This window comes from Bombina bombina, chromosome 8 (genome assembly GCF_027579735.1).
Source record: "Bombina bombina isolate aBomBom1 chromosome 8, aBomBom1.pri, whole genome shotgun sequence".
Taxonomy (NCBI): Eukaryota; Metazoa; Chordata; class Amphibia; order Anura; family Bombinatoridae; genus Bombina; species Bombina bombina.
The window spans coordinates 175635752-175656345 of NC_069506.1; the positions used below are offsets into that span (position 1 = coordinate 175635752).

The following is a 20594-nucleotide window of genomic DNA, read 5'->3' on the forward strand; positions in this document are numbered from 1 at the left end:
ATCTTTATTTTAAATTTCAACATGAACCTTAAAAATAGCGGCCAAGTTGATAAAATTCAGGTATGGTGGCAACCCTAATTGGACATAAGGTTTATGTGCAGCAACATACATATATCCAACGCTGAGCTTACATATGTAGATTGTCATATATAAGGTGAGATATCATTGGAAGCTATGTGCACAGGTATATTGATTATTTCATTCATATAGGAAGCTATTGATATCAATTTTTATTGCTGCATGATACAACATTGTAGACAACACTGAAATGGGTGATGTCGACCCCCCTTCCTGTTGTCAGAGACATATTACAAGCCTGGCATGTCCCAGTACATATGAAAGAAAGTATGTTTACACAGACCTCCTGCTGTTCAGAGTTTTACTAGACGGGACTTCTAAAGAGCAAACATTTGTCCCAAACTACAAGAGATAATGTCACATCTCAAAAACCTTTGACCACGGTCTGAAAAAAGAGGTAATTTCTAAAGTTTATTGTTGTATAGTCTTTCCAGATTGAAATCTCTAAATTAATTTGGCCTAAGAAACATATTACTTAGATCACAGGAACCATGTGGCTAAGCAGCCTAGAAGTCTGCAATTTGAGATACCTTTTCAGGATGACCAACAATTTAAATGTCTATTATCTCAGTGCAAATTATCACACGCTGAGTTCCAATACACAAACCCCAGACGTCGTATCAGCTCCAAATGCTCTTGGTGATAGGGGAAAGTTGAAAGCATCAAATTGAGATTTTAAAGTACAACTTATGTCTAATTTTCAGTTATGATGTACCTCAGTATTGTATAAATGTATATTTGTGGATCTGAGAGAAATGCCTAACAATATAATATTAGATTAGTATCTGCTGAATTGAGTGGGTAGCTATATGGTGAATGTAGATTGTCTAACTTATTTTAAAATAGCATTCTTTTGTTTTTCAGACATCTGATATACAAATTAGGTTCCAAATATGACTAGTAGTTACTGCAAAGTTTACTTCCAATTACATATATGATGTAAGATGGTGACTGGGAAATGAAATATATACCAGTATATCAAATGAATTGATATACAAATAAAGTCAGATATACATATATCTTTTATTGGTTTATACTACTAGTCCACTCATAAAAATGTAACTTTAAAATGCATCTTTTAAAATATTATAAGTAGTATATTATGTTTAGTATGAAAATATTCAGATTAAAAAGTATTAAATGGTCCCATACATATTGGACATATTGGTTGCTGATACAGGAAATAGTGAATATATTAAATATACATTTTAAAATATATAAGAATATCTGTATTTTCTGTAGCAGTATTGATAATTAAGCAGTTTTTCTATGTCTGCTGCCCCCTAATGGACTGGAACTGGTATAACAGCCAAACGGGTTGACTGTTAAAAGACATGCATTCCCCGAGGGCCAATGAGAGACAAGCTTCGATAAGGGAGTTACCAGTTTTCACCAATGATTATAGAATGGAGGTGGGTTTTAATCGCCTGATATAAACCTTTACACAAGTGAACAGGCTGGCTGATGCTGTTTACACTGACTGCTGAATAGACCTGCTACCTTGGATTCTAGTCACTATAAAACAAATTTGGACCTGATATTCACTTCCAGATGTGTATAACTTCATATATGACGGTGAAAAATAATTTATTGGAAAAAGCTGACCTCTCATATGGTTCTGGTAATGTATAAGCGATTGTTAAGTATATTTAATATTTAAATCAAGACAGACATTGTTACTATAGTCTCATTGAAGCTGGTGATTTAAAGGGGTATTTTTATTTTAAGTTTATGTTCCATAGTTTTGTGTAATATAAAAATAATTATAGTTACTAAGTAAATCCTACTGCTAAGAAAGATTTTTGTATTTCATATCTCTAAGTCAGGCTTATTATTGAAATCTCTTAGAAATTATAAATAAACTTCTCTAGTTGTTGTAAATTAAGCATAGTAAGTTTGTAACCCATATTGTGGTATTAAGCCAAGGTTGCTGGCTATTTTCAAATTGGTCTGGTATAATTCAGGTGTGACTTTAATAAGCGATTCATAGAGATATTTCGTGGTTTGCTGTGTATAGAAAGTTGTGGCAACTAGACAGATAAATTTGGTTTTAATTCATTTCTATGCTCTACATAAGTAATACGATATTTACTACGTAAATATAATCATTGTGTCTATAAAGATAACTAATCAGAACAAAGGATTAGATAATTATTTTTTAATAATAATATTGTTGTCATATTTATAGCTATCTCAATAACGATATTTTGGAGTACACTGCAGATATTTAATATCTTACTGAAGTGTATTGACAAAGTTCTGCTATATTAATTGTAGATATCGCTGACAATAATTTTATACTGCTATTAATTATTAATACTCATAATTACAATACGTAACACATTGAAGGACACTCCTGAGACGTATCAACATAATTGGAGGTTACTGCTGAAATAATAATAAATAATATTGTAACCTAGCATATAGTCTTATGACCTCATTTTATCCTTTTACTTTAAAATCTTACTTATGACACCCTAAAGTGTCCCAATACTCTGAATGAAAATGACCACTGCAATTTAAAAGGACATGGAACCCAACATTTTTCTTTCATGGTTCACATGGACCATGCGATTTTAAGTAACTTTACAATTTACTTTTATTATCAAATTTGCTTAATTCTCTTGGTATCCTTTATCTGGACATTTAAAGGGCCAATAAATATAGAAAATAATGTTATATAATTCTGCACATAGTGCAGAATTATATAACATTATATTAGTGCTAGATTTATATAACCCAATATTGCCGGTGAATTGTTGTAAAAAATAGTTTTTTCCAGACCCGCTCTCTGTGCTCTACTGAGCGGGTCTGTTTTTTACACTCAGCGCATCTGGCCAGCTGTCTAGTCACAGCCCGGCCCGATCGCGCCATTACACTCAGTGCAGCTCGCTCCCGCTGTCAAACAGACCCGCTCAGTAGAGCACAGAGAGCGGGTCTGGAAAACACTCTTTTTTTTATAACAATTCACTGGCAATATTAGGTTATATTAATCTAGCACTAATATAATGTTATATAATTCTGCACTATGTGCAGAATTATATAACATTATTTTCTATGTTTACTGGCCCTTTAAGTGTCCAGCATTTTTGTTAAAGGGACAGTCTACACGGTCACCTTAGTCATCTTAAAGTCTTACCTTAGATTAAGCTGCAAATAGCCTCCTGCACCCTTTCTATATCATGCAGCAGGAATGGTAAAAGTTATTTTAAAATGAATATTGTTTCTGGCCAGTTTGAAATGGGTGCCAAGCTCCACCCACTGATGACATAATGATCTGGGCTGCATCTAGGCACTCTGCTGAATAGCATTAACAGTCTGTTGAATCCAACTAGTGAGCCTTTTGTAATTTGAAGCAATATGCAGCCCAGATCATGATGTCATCAGTTGGAGGAGCTTGGCAGCCATTTCAAACTGGCCAGAAACAATATTCATTTCAAAATAACTGTTTTACCATTCCTGCTGCATGATATAGAAAGGGTTGCAGGAGGCTATTTGCAGCTTAATCTAAGGTAAGACTTTAAGATGATTAAGGTGTAGACTGTCCCTTTAAGCTTTCACTGGGCAGCCTGCTAAAATACTGGGCTTCCTAGTTGAATTCTGGACACCTGTCAACCATACTCCATAGTACTGCAAGGTCCCTCAAAGAATTTTGGAAAGGAAAATACAATATATGGTCCAAAAAATTCCAAATATCGTGCAAGATTTTTCTCCAAGCCAGCAAGATTTTGATCAGCAGGCCCATTAAACACTGTTGTTATTTTTAGCTATCAACTCACTTCCGACAGCAGTTCTTGGGAGGCAACAGTAGAGCTGTAGATACAATAGAATGCTCCTCCAATGAGGCTGATTACAATAAGGTTGAGGAAGCCTCTTAGTATATAAATTCCAGAGCGCTGTAACATTGTGCGCTGAGCGTGCTGACGTCTCATCTTTTCTTCTTCTAGATCAACCTGGAGAAGTGAAGTACATATGTTTGTAAGAACTGACAGAAAAAGAGCACTGTATACATTATTTGATGGAGCTTTGTAAAATAATACACATGTATTTATCATACATTATTTACAAAATAACATGATTTATGCTCTGTATATAGACATATATAGGATCATGAAAATCATATACACCATAGGGAATATAAAATAATGCAAATCAAATAAGTTATTAATACCCCCTCTCGTCTTATATACATTTATCAATCTTACGATAATCTAGTGGGGGTGCCCAGTGCCCATATATCAACAAGAAGGAACATTGCACCATATCCAACATCAATATGGTGTCTCCAAACCACCACTCAGGGTCTCACAAAAAGGATGCATTAAAACTTAACCCCATAAAATCTATTCACGGTTCCTGAAGTCCGGACATCCATCTTTATCCAGGTGGCGAGAAGTCTTCATCCAGGAGGCGACACCTTCATCCATCTCGGGGACGTCTTCTATCTTCATCCCGGCGGCGCGGAGCGGAGCTATCTAGGACCACTAAGATATCCTGCATGGAGCGTCCTCTTCATACAGTCACCGCCTGAAATCGAATGCATGGTAGCCGTTTCAAAATGGCATATCTTGCATTCCTATTGGCTGATTTGATTCTTCAAATTCAAATCAGCCAATAGGATTTCAGTAGCTTTCATCCTATTGGATGAAGGTGTTGCCGCCTGGATGAAGACTTCTCGCCGCCTGGATGAAGATGGATGTCCGGACTTCAGGAACCGTGAGAAGATTTTATGGGGTTAGTGTAGTTTTTGTTTTTTTGTTTTTTTTAGATTAGGGCTTTGGGCACTTGTAAAATATCTGAATGCCCTTTTAAGGGCAGTAAAAGAGCTGAATGCCCATACAAATGCCCCTTTAGAGGCAATGGGTATTTTAGGATATTTTAGAGTTAGTTATTTTATTTTGGGGGGTTGGTTGGGTAGGGGGGTTTTACTTTTAGGGAGGACTTAGTTTTTTTTTAGGGTAAAAGAGCTGTTTAACTTAGGGCAATGCCCTACAAAAGATCTTTTTTGGGGGTGTTTTTTTTTGGGGGGGGGGTATTTTTATAGGACTATTATATTAGGTGTAATTATTTTTATTTTTGATCATTTTCGTTTTTTAAATTTGTCATTTAGATTTTTTAATAGTTTTTTTTTTAAATTTTATTAGAATAGTTATTTTAGGTTAATTTATAGTTTAAACTTAGTTTTTTTTATTTCACAGGTAAGTATATATTTATTTTAAGATAGTTATATTTTAATTTAAAGTTAGGGGGGTGTTAGGTTAGGGGTTAATAGTTTAATTTAGTGTTTTGCGATGGGGGGCGATTTAGGGGTTAATAGGTTTAGTTTAGTAGTTACGATGTGGGGGGCTGGAGGTTTAGGGGTTAATACTTTATTATAGTGTTGGCAATGTGGGGGGGTGGCGATGTAGGGGGGCGGATTAGGGGTTAATAGATTTATTTAATAGTTGCAATGTGGGTGGGTGGCAGATTAGGGGTTAATAAGTTTAATATAGTGTTTGCCATGCGGGAGGGTGGAGGTTTAGGGGTTAATAGGTAGTTTATGGTTGTTAGTGTACTTTGTAACAGTTTAGGTTGCGTTACAGGCTAAAATGCTTGCGGTATAGCTATACCACCGCGACTTGTAATATGCATTCCTGGCCATTCCAGCATAATGGCCAATTTTTCAGCGTTAATAGCCGCACCGCAAAACTCGTAATCTAGCCGATTGTTAACAAACAAAATTGTCCATTTCTGTTTTTCCAACATTGGGAGAAAAAAAATGTAAAGATTGGAAACAACCCATAAATTTCAACAAAGGATGCCAAGAGAAAAAAATTTAAATTTTGTAACATAAGTACGCAGAAACTTTATTTTGTAAAATTACACACTTTGTGAGTCATAAAAGTGTAATGGTTTATACTAACCTTCAGTTCATACCGGATACTGTTATGTTTCATTTTAATGATTCGCTGATCTTTCATACAAAAATCCCAGCCAGCAAACACCTTGTTGGTATAGCTACTCAGTGTTGTATCTTCAGTTACCAAGCTACGTTTGAAACCTTTTACAGATCTAAAAAAAGAAGAAAAGAAATAACGATAAATGTGACTTTACAATAAAAATGAGGCTTTTTCAAGAGCTTCTTCATTTATTTTTCAGATCAATATAGTGTCTTACATGAATTTAAAATCTATGATATTCCTGCACATAAACAACTTAATATTACCCACTATTAGCCATAACCTATCTTCAAAGACTAAATAGGTAATATTAAAAAGTGTTAAAAGTTTCAGGTGAACCATTGGTTCCTGAGGCTTCTAGAAGCCTCAGCAGGGAATGATAGCAAAAGCTCTGTAGCTTCTTTGTTTTTAAATATAGCAGCTTGAAGGCAAAAGTTTTGGTTTCCAGAGGGACTGACCCAGGTTCATCCATAGCCCGCCTCGACTCCACACACAATCTGCCCAACTGCATTGCTGGCAGTCAGTGGGAGAAATCACTAATGTATGTATGTTACAGCCATACAGGGAAGAGGTAAAATCCCTAGTATATTTATACTACAACCACAAATGGACTAAATCATTGTTATATAAAAGTGCAGAAGTCTGACATCAGTAGTAATGTCTGGAATCTGGATACTGATTGGCTCACCAAGTGAATAACAAGCCTGTCATCAGCAGTAATGTCTGGATTCTAATGTACTCATTCCCTTTGTAGTTACTTGTGAGGTCAGGGCCCAGATTACAAGTTGAGCGCAAAATATTGCTTCTGCGAAATCGATAATTTCACTCCACTGAGTAATACCAGTGCACGCAAATGTGCGCTGGCATTACGAGCTAGGTACAATGTGAACGCGACCTCACGTTTGCATTGCACAGAAGCATTGCGCTCACAGGAGCGCGCTTACATAGGCTCCAATTGTGCTACGGAATCTTTTGTTGCTCTACAAATAAATGATAATAATAATCTGATGCGGTCATACACGGCACAGAACCTAAGGCCTAGATTTGGAGTTTGGCGGTAAAAGGGCTGTTAACGCTCCGCGGGCTTTTTTCTGGCCGCACCATAAATTTAACTCTGGTATCGAGAGTTCAAACAAATGCTGCGTTAGGCTCCAAAAAAGGAGCGTAGAGCATTTTTACCGCAAATGCAACTCTCGATACCAGAGTTGCTTACGGACGCGGCCAGCCTCAAAAACGTGCTCGTGCACGATTCTCCCATAGGAAACAATGGGACTGTTTGAGCTGAAAAAAAACCTAACACCTGCAAAAAAGCAGCGTTCAGCTCCTAACGCAGCCCCATTGTTTCCTATGGGGAAACACTTCCTACGTCTGCACCTAACACTCTAACATGTACCCCGAGTCTAAACACCCCTACCCTTACACGTATTAACCCCTAATCTGCCGCCCCCGCTATCGCTGACCCCTGCATATTTTTTTAACCCCTAATCTGCCGCTCCGTAAACCGCCGCAACCTACGTTATCCCTATGTACCCCTAATCTGCTGCCCTAACATCGCCGACCCCTATATTATATTTATTAACCCCTAATCTGCCCCCCTCAACGTCGCCGACACCTGCCTACACTTATTAACCCCTAATCTGCCGAGCGGACCTGAGCGCTACTATAATAAAGTTATTAACCCCTAATCCGCCTCACTAACCCTATCATAAATAGTATTAACCCCTAATCTGCCCTCCCTAACATCGCCGACACCTACCTTCAATTATTAACCCCTAATCTGCCGAGCGGAGCTCACCGCTATTCTAATAAATGTATTAACCCCTAAAGCTAAGTCTAACCCTAACACTAACACCCCCCTAACTTAAATATAATTTACATCTAACGAAATAAATTAACTCTTATTAAATAAATGATTCCTATTTTAAGCTAAATACTTACCTGTAAAATAAACCCTAATATAGCTACAATATAAATAATAATTATATTATAGCTATTTTAGGATTAATATTTATTTTACAGGCAACTTTGAAATTATTTTAACCAGGTACAATAGCTATTAAATAGTTAAGAACTATTTAATAGTTACCTAGTTAAAATAATAACAAATTTACCTGTAAAATAAATCCTAACCTAAGATATAATTAAACCTAACACTACCCTATCAATAAATTAATTAAATAAACTACCTACAATTACCTACAATTAACCTAACACTACACTATCAATAAATTAATTAAACACAATTCCTACAAATAAATACAATTAAATAAACTAGCTAAAGTACAAAAAATAAAAAAGAACTAAGTTACAAAAAATAAAAAAATATTTACAAACATAAGAAAAATATTACAACAATTTTAAACTAATTACACCTACTCTAAGCCCCCTAATAAAATAACAAAGCCCCCCCAAATAAAAAATTCCCTACCCTATTCTAAATTAAAAAAGTTACAAGCTCTTTTACCTTACCAGCCCTGAACAGGGCCCTTTGCGGGGCATGCCCCAAGAATTTCAGCTCTTTTGCCTGTAAAAGAATAAATACAATACCCCCCCCCCAACATTACAACCCACCACCCACATACCCCTAATCTAACCCAAACCCCCCTTAAATAAACCTAACACTAAGCCCCTGAAGATCTTCCTACCTTGTCTTCACCATCCAGGTATCACCGATCCGTCCTGGCTCCAACATCTTCATCCAACCCAAGCGGGGGTTGGCGATCCATCATCCGGTGCTGAAGAGGTCCAGAAGAGGCTCCAAAGTCTTCCTCCTATCCGGCAAGAAGAGGACATCCGGACCGGCAAACATCTTCTCCAAGCGGCATCTTCGATCTTCTTCCATCCGGTGCGGAGCGGGTCCATCTTGAAGCAGGCGACGCGGATCCATCCTCTTCTTCTGTTGTCTCCCGACTAATGACGGTTCCTTTAAGGGACGTCATCCAAGATGGCGTCCCTCGAATTCCGATTGGCTGATAGGATTCTATCATCCAATCGGAATTAAGGTAGGAATTTTCTGATTGGCTGATGGAATCAGCCAATCAGAATCAAGTTCAATCCGATTGGCTGATCCAATCAGCCAATCAGATTGAGCTTGCATTCTATTGGCTGTTCCGATCAGCCAATAGAATGCGAGCTCAATCTGATTGGCTGATTGGATCAGCCAATCGGATTGAACTTGATTCTGATTGGCTGATTCCATCAGCCAATCAGAAAATTCCTACCTTAATTCCGATTGGCTGATAGAATCCTATCAGCCAATCGGAATTCGAGGGACGCCATCTTGGATGACGTCCCTTAAAGGAACCGTCATTAGTCGGGAGACAACGGAAGAAGAGGATGGATCCGCGTCGCCTGCTTCAAGATGGACCCGCTCCGCACCGGATGGAAGAAGATCGAAGATGCCGCTTGGAGAAGATGTTTGCCGGTCCGGATGTCCTCTTCTTGCCGGATAGGAGGAAGACTCTCTTCTGGACCTCTTCAGCACCGGATGATGGATCGCCAACCCCCGCTTGGGTTGGATGAAGATGTTGGAGCCAGGACGGATCGGTGATACCTGGATGGTGAAGACAAGGTAGGAAGATCTTCAGGGGCTTAGTGTTAGGTTTATTTAAGGGGGGTTTGGGTTAGATTAGGGGTATGTGGGTGGTGGGTTGTAATGTTGGGGGGGGGTATTGTATTTATTCTTTTACAGGCAAAAGAGCTGAAATTCTTGGGGCATGCCCCGCAAAGGGCCCTGTTCAGGGCTGGTAAGGTAAAAGAGCTTGTAACTTTTTTAATTTAGAATAGGGTAGGGAATTTTTTATTTTGGGGGGCTTTGTTATTTTATTAGGGGGCTTAGAGTAGGTGTAATTAGTTTAAAATTGTTGTAATATTTTTCTTATGTTTGTAAATATTTTTTTATTTTTTGTAACTTAGTTCTTTTTTATTTTTTGTACTTTAGCTAGTTTATTTAATTGTATTTATTTGTAGGAATTGTGTTTAATTAATTTATTGATAGTGTAGTGTTAGGTTAATTGTAGGTAATTGTAGGTAGTTTATTTAATTATTTTATTGATAGGGTAGTGTTAGGTTTAATTATATCTTAGGTTAGGATTTATTTTACAGGTAAATTTGTTATTATTTTAACTAGGTAACTATTAAATAGTTCTTAACTATTTAATAGCTATTGTACCTAGTTAAAATAAATACCAAGTTGCCTGTAAAATAAATATAAATCCTAAAATAGCTATAATATAATTATAATTTATATTGTAGCTATATTAGGATTTATTTTACAGGTATTTAGCTTTAAATAGGAATCATTTATTTAATAAGAGTTAATTTATTTCGTTAGATGTAAATTATATTTAAGTTAGGGGGGTGTTAGTGTTAGGGTTAGACTTAGCTTTAGGGGTTAATACATTTATTAGAATAGCGGTGAGCTCCGGTCGTCAGATTAGGGGTTAATAATTGAAGTTAGGTGTCGGCGATGTTAGGGAGGGCAGATTAGGGGGTTAATACTATTTATTATAGGGTTAGTGAGGCGGGTTAGGGGTTAATAACTTTATTATAGTAGCGCTCAGGTCCGCTCGGCAGATTAGGGGTTAATAAGTGTAGGCAGGTGTCGGCGACGTTGAGGGGGGCAGATTAGGGGTTAATAAATATAATATAGGGGTCGGCGGTGTTAGGGGTAGCAGATTAGGGGTACATAGGGATAACGTAGGTGGCGGTCGGCAGATTAGGGGTTAAAAATTTTAATCGAGTGGCGGCGATGTGGGGGGGAGCTCGGTTTAGGGGTACATAGGTAGTTTATGGGTGTTAGTGTACTTTAGGGTACAGTAGTTAAGAGCTTTATGAACCGGCGTTAGCCAGAAAGCTCTTAACTCCTGCTATTTTCAGGCGGCTGGAGTTTTGTCGTTAGAGCTCTAACGCTCACTTCAGAAACGACTCTAAATACCGGCGTTAGAAAGATCCCATTGAAAACATAGGATACGCAAATGGCGTAGGGGGATCTGCGGTATGGAAAAGTCGCGGCTGAAAAGTGAGCGTTAGACCCTTTAATCACTGACTCCAAATACCAGCGGGCGGCCAAAACCAGCGTTAGGAGCCTCTAACGCTGGTTTTGACGGCTACCGCCGAACTCCAAATCTAGGCCTAAGAGTGGCGATAGGCAGCACATTTAAATATATATGTATATGCTTATATACATATGTATTTTTGTGTTAATATATGTATCTACACATATTAACACATACATATATATGTATATAATCATATATATTTACAGGGAACACACTGTTTCCATAGACCGCTATGTAAAGGCAATTTTCAGTGCCGTTTTTTTTTATTTTTAAAAAACCCACATCTGCACGCTTTAACTCCTTAAAACTGCTTTGTGCAGTTATATTTTTTTTAAAAATGCTCATATATTTTATTGTAATAAAGGAAAACTACACTTTATTTGGGGACATTTAAAAATTAACCAGAGATCTGATCTCTGATAAATTTTCTGAGCACTAATTGCTACCGCAAGCTCGAAGTAGCAATAACTAGCCACTTGTAATGGCTGGCTATTTATCGTACACCCGCAAATGGGCGAATTTACCCATTTGCGGGCATGCAATAAATTCTCACTCCACTAATTCTTCCTACAATCTTTGATATAACACACAATCAATAATTAAACCTTCAAGCCTTTTCCAGATTGTAGAAAGATACATTTTCTATGACCCACATAAATGCCTATACACACTCAATTAAAAGAAACTGTTTTCTCCTATCTGTTGACTTATTATAAGACATTCTTTCCATACAGGGATGAAAAACCCTAACGTATGGTTTTGCATAACTTATTTTCCCATTTGCTATTTTTTTAAATGTATATATTTTTTTTACTTTTAAATAAAGTATGTTTTCTTTAATATTGTTAAGCTTTTGTAGTTTTGTCTATTATTTTATTTTATTATTTGAGCTGTTTTAGGCATACATTGTTAAACACTTCTGATTATATGAAAGAATATTAAAGAATTGGCAAAAGTCAATACAAATGTTGTGTGTTTTCAAAATTAAATTAAAAAAATGTTTCTCATAATTTCATATTTCATACTCTCACCTAATCACTGTCCATAGCAGACTGAGAAGAAAGTAAAACAAGGTTGTCAGAAGATAAGCCAGAGGAATGTTATAAGAGAATGCAGCGAGGCTTACGGATGTATTCTTGTAGAACCCATAAAACAGATAAGTGAGCTCCATAAAACCCTGGGGGGAAAATGGATGATAAGTTCAAGAATCAAAAATCTAAACTACTAGCAAAGCAAAAATGTTACTCACCACTTCTGATCCCACCCACCACCTTCCCCCACCACACCCACTACACACCCACACCACACCCACTACCCACCCACACCACACCCACTACACCCCCACACCACACCCACTACCCACCCCCACCACACCCACTACACACCCACACCACACCCACTACCCACCCACACCACACCCCTTCTATGCATATGTTTACCCATTGTGAAATGCCTTATATTGCAGTCATTTTTAATATTGTCTCATTTTAAACCATAACAAATTAATTCCTTTTAATACAATTATTACAAATATATTTATTTGCTGGTCATTTAGAATAGTGGTTAAACAGCATTTATCTCCCTCTCCCATGATGCAAAGCGTGTAAACCAAGGCAGGTTCAGATTAAGGCAGCAGGGACTTAAAACAAAACTGTGTAGTGTTCAATTTGTCTTTTTAAATTTTGTATGGGTAGTAATCTGAACAACTAACCAACTAAAGCGGACAGTCAATTGAAATATCTGAGTTTACCTCCTGAAACTGCCACCTATACTGATATTGTCAGTACTGCAGTATTTTCTGTAGAAAAGATACGTAATCTATGGGTAGTGGCAGTTGTGGTATAAGAAAGAGCCCAACCAAATTGAAAAAGTGTCCATGCAGTTACTTTGAATACAAACAACTTACCAGTTGCTTGTCTGAGTATATTATCCCTTTTAGGTAGTTATTTGCTAAAATGAACTGATCTATGGGTTTCGAGCATTTCTTATTTCCTTTAAATGAGTGTTTTAAGCACATTTCCCTACTTTGTAACCTGTCTAGAATATCTAAAAGCAAAAATCTTTGAAAAGCCCTCAAAATCCCTTTGTGGCTCAAGATTTTATGTTTACAGGCTTACAGCTCTACAACTATCCCATCTAAATTCAAAGATGGTACTTTATTAATACTGTAAAATACAAAGAGAGAATCCGCGCTTCTCTCTCTTTGTATTTTATAGCTTTCGCTTTGGGAACTTTGGAGTCTACCTTTCTTTGGAGGAGCAGCGTGACTATATTTATAGGCCTTGATTTGCCCAGATATATTGTATCATTTGGACTCTTTATTTGTGAGTAAATGATCTTTTCCTTGTTTTGGACTATAAATTTTTAATGTGTATGGACATTATAACGCTGATCCATATCTATTTTGAATATTTATTTTGAATATTGTTCATATATTATTTGCAGTTAGTTTATGGTAATTGGTATATATATCTAGCGATATTAGAAATTAATTAGCGCCCTGCCGTGTATATTTATATACACTCTTTGTCCTGTGTACTTAATTAATACTGATGGCCAATCATCTTTTACACATACCCCCCTAGCCCCTCACTTTGTACTGCCCCAGGAGGTATATCCACACCAACGTTTTTATACAAACTTGTAAAGCATGACAAAGTACAAAGCCTCACCGTGCCCATCAGGATGTCCATGATGAAGGTGTAATATCGCTCAAGACCAAGGGGATTTGGGTTGTAGACCATACATGTTGCATTTACTATAAAAAGAAGAATTGCAGCAGCTAAATTATAACTTTTGAGAGCCTACAACTAGAACAAATACACAAACTCGTGCTCTTTGACGGAGGCCTATCCTATAAATCCCAAGCTGACACTAAAGCTGGTGCTTAGATATTTTGGCTTCTGAATTCTTGGTGTTTCTCTGCTCCTGTTTCCATTATCTTCCATCCTTGTTCCTGAACCTGATTACTGGTTACCTGACCTCAGATGCTTGTTTGCCTAACCCCTGTGTTTGTCACCTGGCTAGTTTCATCTTTTTTTTTACTAATGTATTTCTGGTCCCTGTTTCCAAATTCATCTGTAAACATGCTTGATGCTTGATTTTTCTAACCCATTTGCTTCAATTTAAGGGAATATAAAGTAAAAATGTAACTTTGCTCATGATTCAGACAACGCACGCAAAAAAAATAAAAAACATTACTTCTATTATCAAATTGGGCACAGTCATTTTATATGCATACTATCTGAGGCACCATCTCCTACTGAGCATGTGCATGAGTTCACTGTATAAAGAGGAACTATATTTTAGAATAGAAACATAATTGCAATATACATGTATTAGCCAAAAAATATTCTAGTAAAAGTTAGCATTGTTTTAGTGTTAACGTTTTTCTCTGCACGTGCAGGTGAAGCAGAGCTATATATTCTCAGTGCATCAGCATTTTAAATACTGCAGCTGCTCAGATTGACAGTGGGGCTTGTATCATGTCAGCAATTAACAAATTGAGTCATTACCAGATGGTGCAAGCAGCTTAGCATCTCTAAACAAGTTCTGAGTTTAAAATACTGGTGCACTGTGCATACCTAAATACACTTTTGAAACAGCTACAGTATATATTTTACTAGAAGTATTTTTGCTAATACAAGTATATTACAAAAAATGCTTCTATTCAAAACTGAAATGCATCCATGTGGATTTAAATTTCGGCTTGAATGTACCTTTAAAGGGACATTCTAGCCAAAAACTTTCTTTCATGCTTTAGAAAGAGCATGATATTTTAAACAGTTTTCTAATTTACTTCTGTTATGTCATTTGCTTCATTCTCGTGATATACTTGGTTGAAAAGCATACCTAGATATGCTCAGATCTGCTGATTGGTGGCTGCACATAGATGCCTCTTGTTATTGGCTCACCCATGTGCATTGCTATTTCTTCAACAAGGGATATCTAAAGAATAAAGCAAATTAGATAATAGAAGTACATTGGAATGTTGTTTAAAATTGTATTCTCTATCTGAATCATGAAAGAAATATTTTGGGTTTCATGACCCTTTAAAGGAACACTGAACCCAAATTTTTTCTTTCATGATTCAGATAGCGCATGCAATTTTAAGCAGCTTTCTAATTCACTCCTATTATCAATTTTTCTTCGTTCTCTTGCTATCTTTATTTGAAAATCATGAATGTAAATCTTAGCAGCCAGTCCATTTTAGGTTCAGCACCATGGATAGTGCTTGCTTATTGGAGGTTGACATTTACTCACCAATAAGCAAGCATAACCCAGATTCTCAACTAAAAATTGGCCGGCTCCTATGCATCACATTCCTGCTTTTTAAATAACGATAGCAAGAGAACGAAGAAAAAATCATAATAGTAGTAAATTAGAAAGTTGCTTAAAATTGCATGCTCTATCTGAATCATTAAAGGAAAAAAATTGTGTTTAGTGTCCCATTAATGCCTCTACATGTATATTGCTCTGCAACAATTGAGACAAAACCTTATCTCATTTGCGGCTTCTACTGTAAGTAGGGATTAGCTGGCATTCACTTGTACAAAAAGCAGAAAATGCATAAAAACATAAAATTAATTATTTGTTTCAAAAGATACGCTATAATGTCTCATTTTGCACCCTGTCTGTTTAAGGCAGGCAATGTGCACCCAGATTATTCTGACAGTGCTGCCCAGGACATGGGGTGTACACACAGCCCAGTATTTGAGTTCAGTCAATTGCAATGTTTTCTAGATTTGCATTACCATTAATGACTTGTTATTACCCTCAAAACAAGCTGACAGCAATCTAAGTTTACACAAATGCTGATGCTCTATAGTTAATAATGTACATTATTGAAAACCCCCCAAATGTCTATTTTGTACTTTAGCCATAAAAGCTAAATGCCTCCTGAGTGAAATATATTAGAGTGTGCAATAAATTCAGGTCAAGTGTGAGAGTTTTTATTAGCGTAAGTATAATTTCAAACATCAAAATAAGATCACAGAGTCAAGCTATAATTTACCTCTGCAGCTTAGAAAAAGAGCTTTCACACTGTACTGTACTAATGTATTAAAATGATTAGAAACACAAAACAAAAAAAAACCATGATATTAAGTGGAAAAAAATGACATTTCTGAAGTGTTATCATACTCATTTAGATAGCTTCCATTTGAGTATAAATCTTTATTTATCTGAATTTTAAATTCTTAAAGTCTTAAAGTGATTGTAAAGTTTAATGAATAAGTGCCCGGTATCTAAAAATACTCTTAAAAACAGGGGCACTTTAATTCATTAAACTTTACAATGACGCTTATTTTTTAAAATATTTACCTTTGCGTTATGGTAAACATAATGCCGATCATCCGCTCGTGGCTCCTGCTTTCATTAGCATATCTATGACAATCCAGCTTCCTCCAATCATTGCGTGTCTCACGAGCTGGATGCCAAAGATGGCACACAACGATTGGAGGAAGCCAGATTCGTCATTGATCTGCTAAAGAAAACAGGGGCTGCGGCGGAGGATCTGCATTATGTTTACCATAACGCAAAAGTATTTTAAAAAATAAGCGTCTTTGTAACGTTTAATGAATGAAAGTGCCCTGTTTATAAGACTATTTTTAGATACCGGGGACTTATTTATTAAACTTTACAATCACTTTAAAATGACATTATAGAGTAAAAATAAAATGCTTTATTTAGTTTTTTCTTTTTAAATAAATCCCTTTCATCCACTATCTGTTTAATACCTGCAAAGGGGTTAGATATATTGTCAATTTAAAGTGTGCTCCGTGCCAGTTGAGATGAGGATACAGCTGTTGAGCAAACAAGACATAGGTATATATGAGTATGCTCTGATCATTGGGCATATCCTCATATGTTACAGACCATACAACATTGACTACATGTTTAACCCTTTTAAAGTATTTGAACACATAGTGAAAATTAAGTTTGTTTAAAAATGCAATGCTTTAAGGAAACATAATGACCCTTTAAGATCTTAGAGATACTACTTTTCAAAACCCCATTGCTTATGTAATTATTTTACTCTTTTGTTTGTTTGTTTTTATCAGTCTAATTACCTATTTGCAGGGTCATTTACATTTTAAATCATTTTAAATCATGTAGATGAATCAATGATTTTTTTAATCCTTACATTAAATTTAAATTTATAGTTCAGTTCATCATTATTTGTGCCAAAAAAGCAGATTTTGTTTCTTAGGATACAGATATACAGGTGGCCCTCATTTTACAACGGTTCAATTTACACCGTTTCAGAATAACAACCTTTTTTCCATTCATGTGACTGCTATTAAAAAGCATTGAGAAGCAGTGCATTTATTAAAATAGCCAGTAGGTTGAGCTGTCTGCTTGTGTTGCAGCAAAGCCAAGCAAGCTGAAATTAATCAGTTTAACCAGACCTGAGCTATCAAGCAGATTTCAAAGGAACAAGATCTTCCTGTCTATAACTCAGTCCAGATGGGAATGCACAGAAAGAACTGTTTGCAGAAAAATGCAAGTGAAGTCTGTGTTGTGTGATTATTTATTAGGTTTATAATGCTGTTTAGCAAATGCAAATATTTTTGTTCATTTAACTTAGTTTAATTATATATTTTGTGTTATGTGATTATTTTATTAGGTTTATACTGCTGTCTAGCATTTAAAGTCTTCATTTCAAAGCTTTAAAAATAATGTATTAGGTGTTACTTATGACAATTTTGAGAGGGGCCTGGAACCTATCTCCCTTACTTCCCATTGACCTACATTATAAACTGGGTTTCAATTTACAACGGTTTCGATTTACAACCATTCCTTCTGGAACCTAACCCCGGCGTAAACTGAGGGCTACCTGTAATTGTCACTACTCATTCCCTTGGTGCCTGTACTTACCTTTTGAGTTGTAAGTTGTGGCATTCTGTGGTAATTGTAATGCTTCAAATGCTATGTTGGGAATTACAATAAATCCCCCAACTAAGAGGAAAGTCACAAAGTTCATCAAGACCAAAAATCTCAGGAAATTGAAGTATGACTGTATTCCTGTCCCAAAGTGCCCTACAGAAGAGCAGAAATATCATTTTTATACTGTTTTTTTTATATTGGAGCAAAGTATGATAACAGAATGATATTGCATACAAGAGCTGAAAGCTGTACAAGATTAGCATTGTTTCCCCCCCCCCCTTTATTTGTTGTTCCAGAGCAAAAACATAAATAAACACAAAAGCGTAACAAAGGGTTATACATGAAGAAAACATAAAAAAAACCTCAAAATTAATATTATACAGAAATTCAACCTAAAGCCTTATTTACAAAATTAAGAACATGAGAGCATTAGGTAAATACAGTGTATCTTACTTTGCCATAATACGTTTAAAATATACAATAAAAAAATGTATTTGGCAACCTATGTCATTTATACAAAGCATTAGTTAACTGCCTTATACTTTAATAACAATATTACTATATTTATAAAAAGGCTGCAAAGGGCTTTAACATAGAGTTATATAGAGTATATGTATGTATGTATATATATATATATATATGTCTAATTGTCTATATATGTATAAATATGTATTTATATGTGTATATAAAGACATATATTATTATTATCATTATCATTTATTTGTATAGCGCCACCAAATTTCGTAGCGCTGGGTACAATGATAGGGGTATACAATGACAAGGGTTTGTGATAAAATACAAAACATAACAAAACTAAACAAATCTAGTACAGGTGGAAGAGGGCCCTGCTCCGGAGAGCTCACAGTCTACAGGTTTAGGGTGCAGATACATAAGGTTGGGGGTAGCTTGTCACATCAGTTGTAGTTGCAGCACTGAGTCAGGCAGTTAATGTAGTAGTTTGGTTAGGATGAGAGATTGAGGAGAGATGGTAAGCCTCTCTGAATAGGTGGGTTTTCAAGGAGCATCTGAAGCTATACAAGGTTGGAGACAATCTTATGGAGCGGGGTAGAGAGTTCCAGAGGACAGGAGCAGCACCTGCGAAGTCTTGGAGATGGGAGTATGATGTAGAGATAACCGGAGGGGAGAGACGTAGGTCAGAGGTTGATCAAAGAGGACAGGATGAGGAATATTTCACGATGAGAGAGGAAATATAGTTGGGAGTTAGACTGTTGAGTGCTTTGTAAGTTAGGGTTAATACTTTAAATTGTGTTCTGGAGTGTATGGGTAGCCAGTGTAGAGACTGGCAGAGCGGAGGGGCTGATGTAGATCGATGACTTAGGTGGATGAGTCTAGCAGAAGCATTCATAATCAATGCGTGACAAAATGAGGGAATTAATTATTATTTTTGAAGTTTTTGAGTAAGGAAGGGATGAATTCTGGAAATGTTGTGTAGGTGTGAACGGCAGGATTTGGTAAGCGCTTGTATATGGGGTTAAATGTGAGTTCTGAATCAAGTGTGACCCCAAGACAGCGGACCTGGGGTGTGGTGTTGAGAATAGAGTCTCCAACCGTCAAAGAAATGTCAGATGTTGGATGTCTCGAAGAGGGGGGAATAAGAAGCAGCTCAGTTGTAGATAGCTTGAGTTGGAGGTAGTGTGAAGACATCCAAGAGGAAATTACAGAGAGGCAGTTCAAAATCTGGTTGAGTAAAGAGGGAGAGATATTAGGAGAGGAAAGATAGATTTGGGTATTATCAGCATATAAGTGGTACTGGAATCCAAAGGAGACTATACATTTTCCAAGGGAGGATGTATAGAGAGAGAAAAGCAAGGGACCCAAGAGAGAGCCTTGTGGTACTCCAACTGAGAGAGGCATAGGGTCAGAAGATATGTTGTTAAAGGAAACTAAAAATGAGCGGTTTAAGAGATATGAGGCAAACCAGGAGAGGGCTGTGTCTCGGAAGAAGTTGTGAAGTAATAGGGTCAAGTGGGCAGGTTGTGAGATGAGCCAAAGATAAGAGTACAGAGACTTCTTCCTCTGTTACAGGAGAGAAGTAGCATAGAGTTTTGATGATAGAAATGGTGGGTAGGAGTGCTGGGTTTTAAGGGTTTGAGGTGCAGATATCTTCTCTAATGGTGTCAATTTTATTTTTGAAGTGATCAGCAATAATCTGAGCAGTGAGGTTGGTAGTGGGCGGGGGTGCAGGCGGACATAGAAGGGAGTTAAAGGTTGAGAACAGCTTTCTGAGGTTGGATGCATGAAATGACACAAGGGAGGAGAAATAGACTTGTTTGGCCAGGCTGAGCACAGAGTTGTAGAACTTAAGGATGAATTTATAATGCTGGAAATCAGCACAGGTGTGTGATTACCTCCACTGCTGTTCAGCAGCCTGTGAACTTACATTTCCTGTAAGGTAGCAGTTTTTTGGGGGCTTGCAAAGATGCAGCAGGTAGAGTAGGAGAGAAAGTTAGTATATGGTGGTCAGAGAGAGGAAAGGGGAAGTTAAAGAAGTTGGAAACGGCACAGAGATTAGGGAAGACCAGGTCTATGGTGCTGCCTTCACAGTGGGTTGGAGATGTTGTTCACTGGAACAGGCCAAAAGAGGTGGTAAGGCATAGAAGTTTAGAGG

At 36.7% G+C, this 20594-nt stretch overlaps 1 protein-coding gene across 2 annotated transcripts in view; it reads right to left on the minus strand.

The window, feature by feature from the left end:
- Positions 1-20594, minus strand: part of TMC4 (transmembrane channel like 4) — a 134368-nt gene that overhangs the window by 76292 nt on the left and 37482 nt on the right. For both annotated transcript variants that reach the window (XM_053690731.1, XM_053690730.1), the window contains exons 4-8: positions 17957-18118; positions 13750-13835; positions 12109-12254; positions 5982-6129; positions 3858-4031 (exon numbers count right to left, since the gene is read on the minus strand). In XM_053690731.1, the coding sequence (XP_053546706.1) occupies positions 3858-4031; positions 5982-6129; positions 12109-12254; positions 13750-13835; positions 17957-18118 (716 nt within the window). The remainder of the gene's footprint in view (positions 1-3857; positions 4032-5981; positions 6130-12108; positions 12255-13749; positions 13836-17956; positions 18119-20594) is intronic.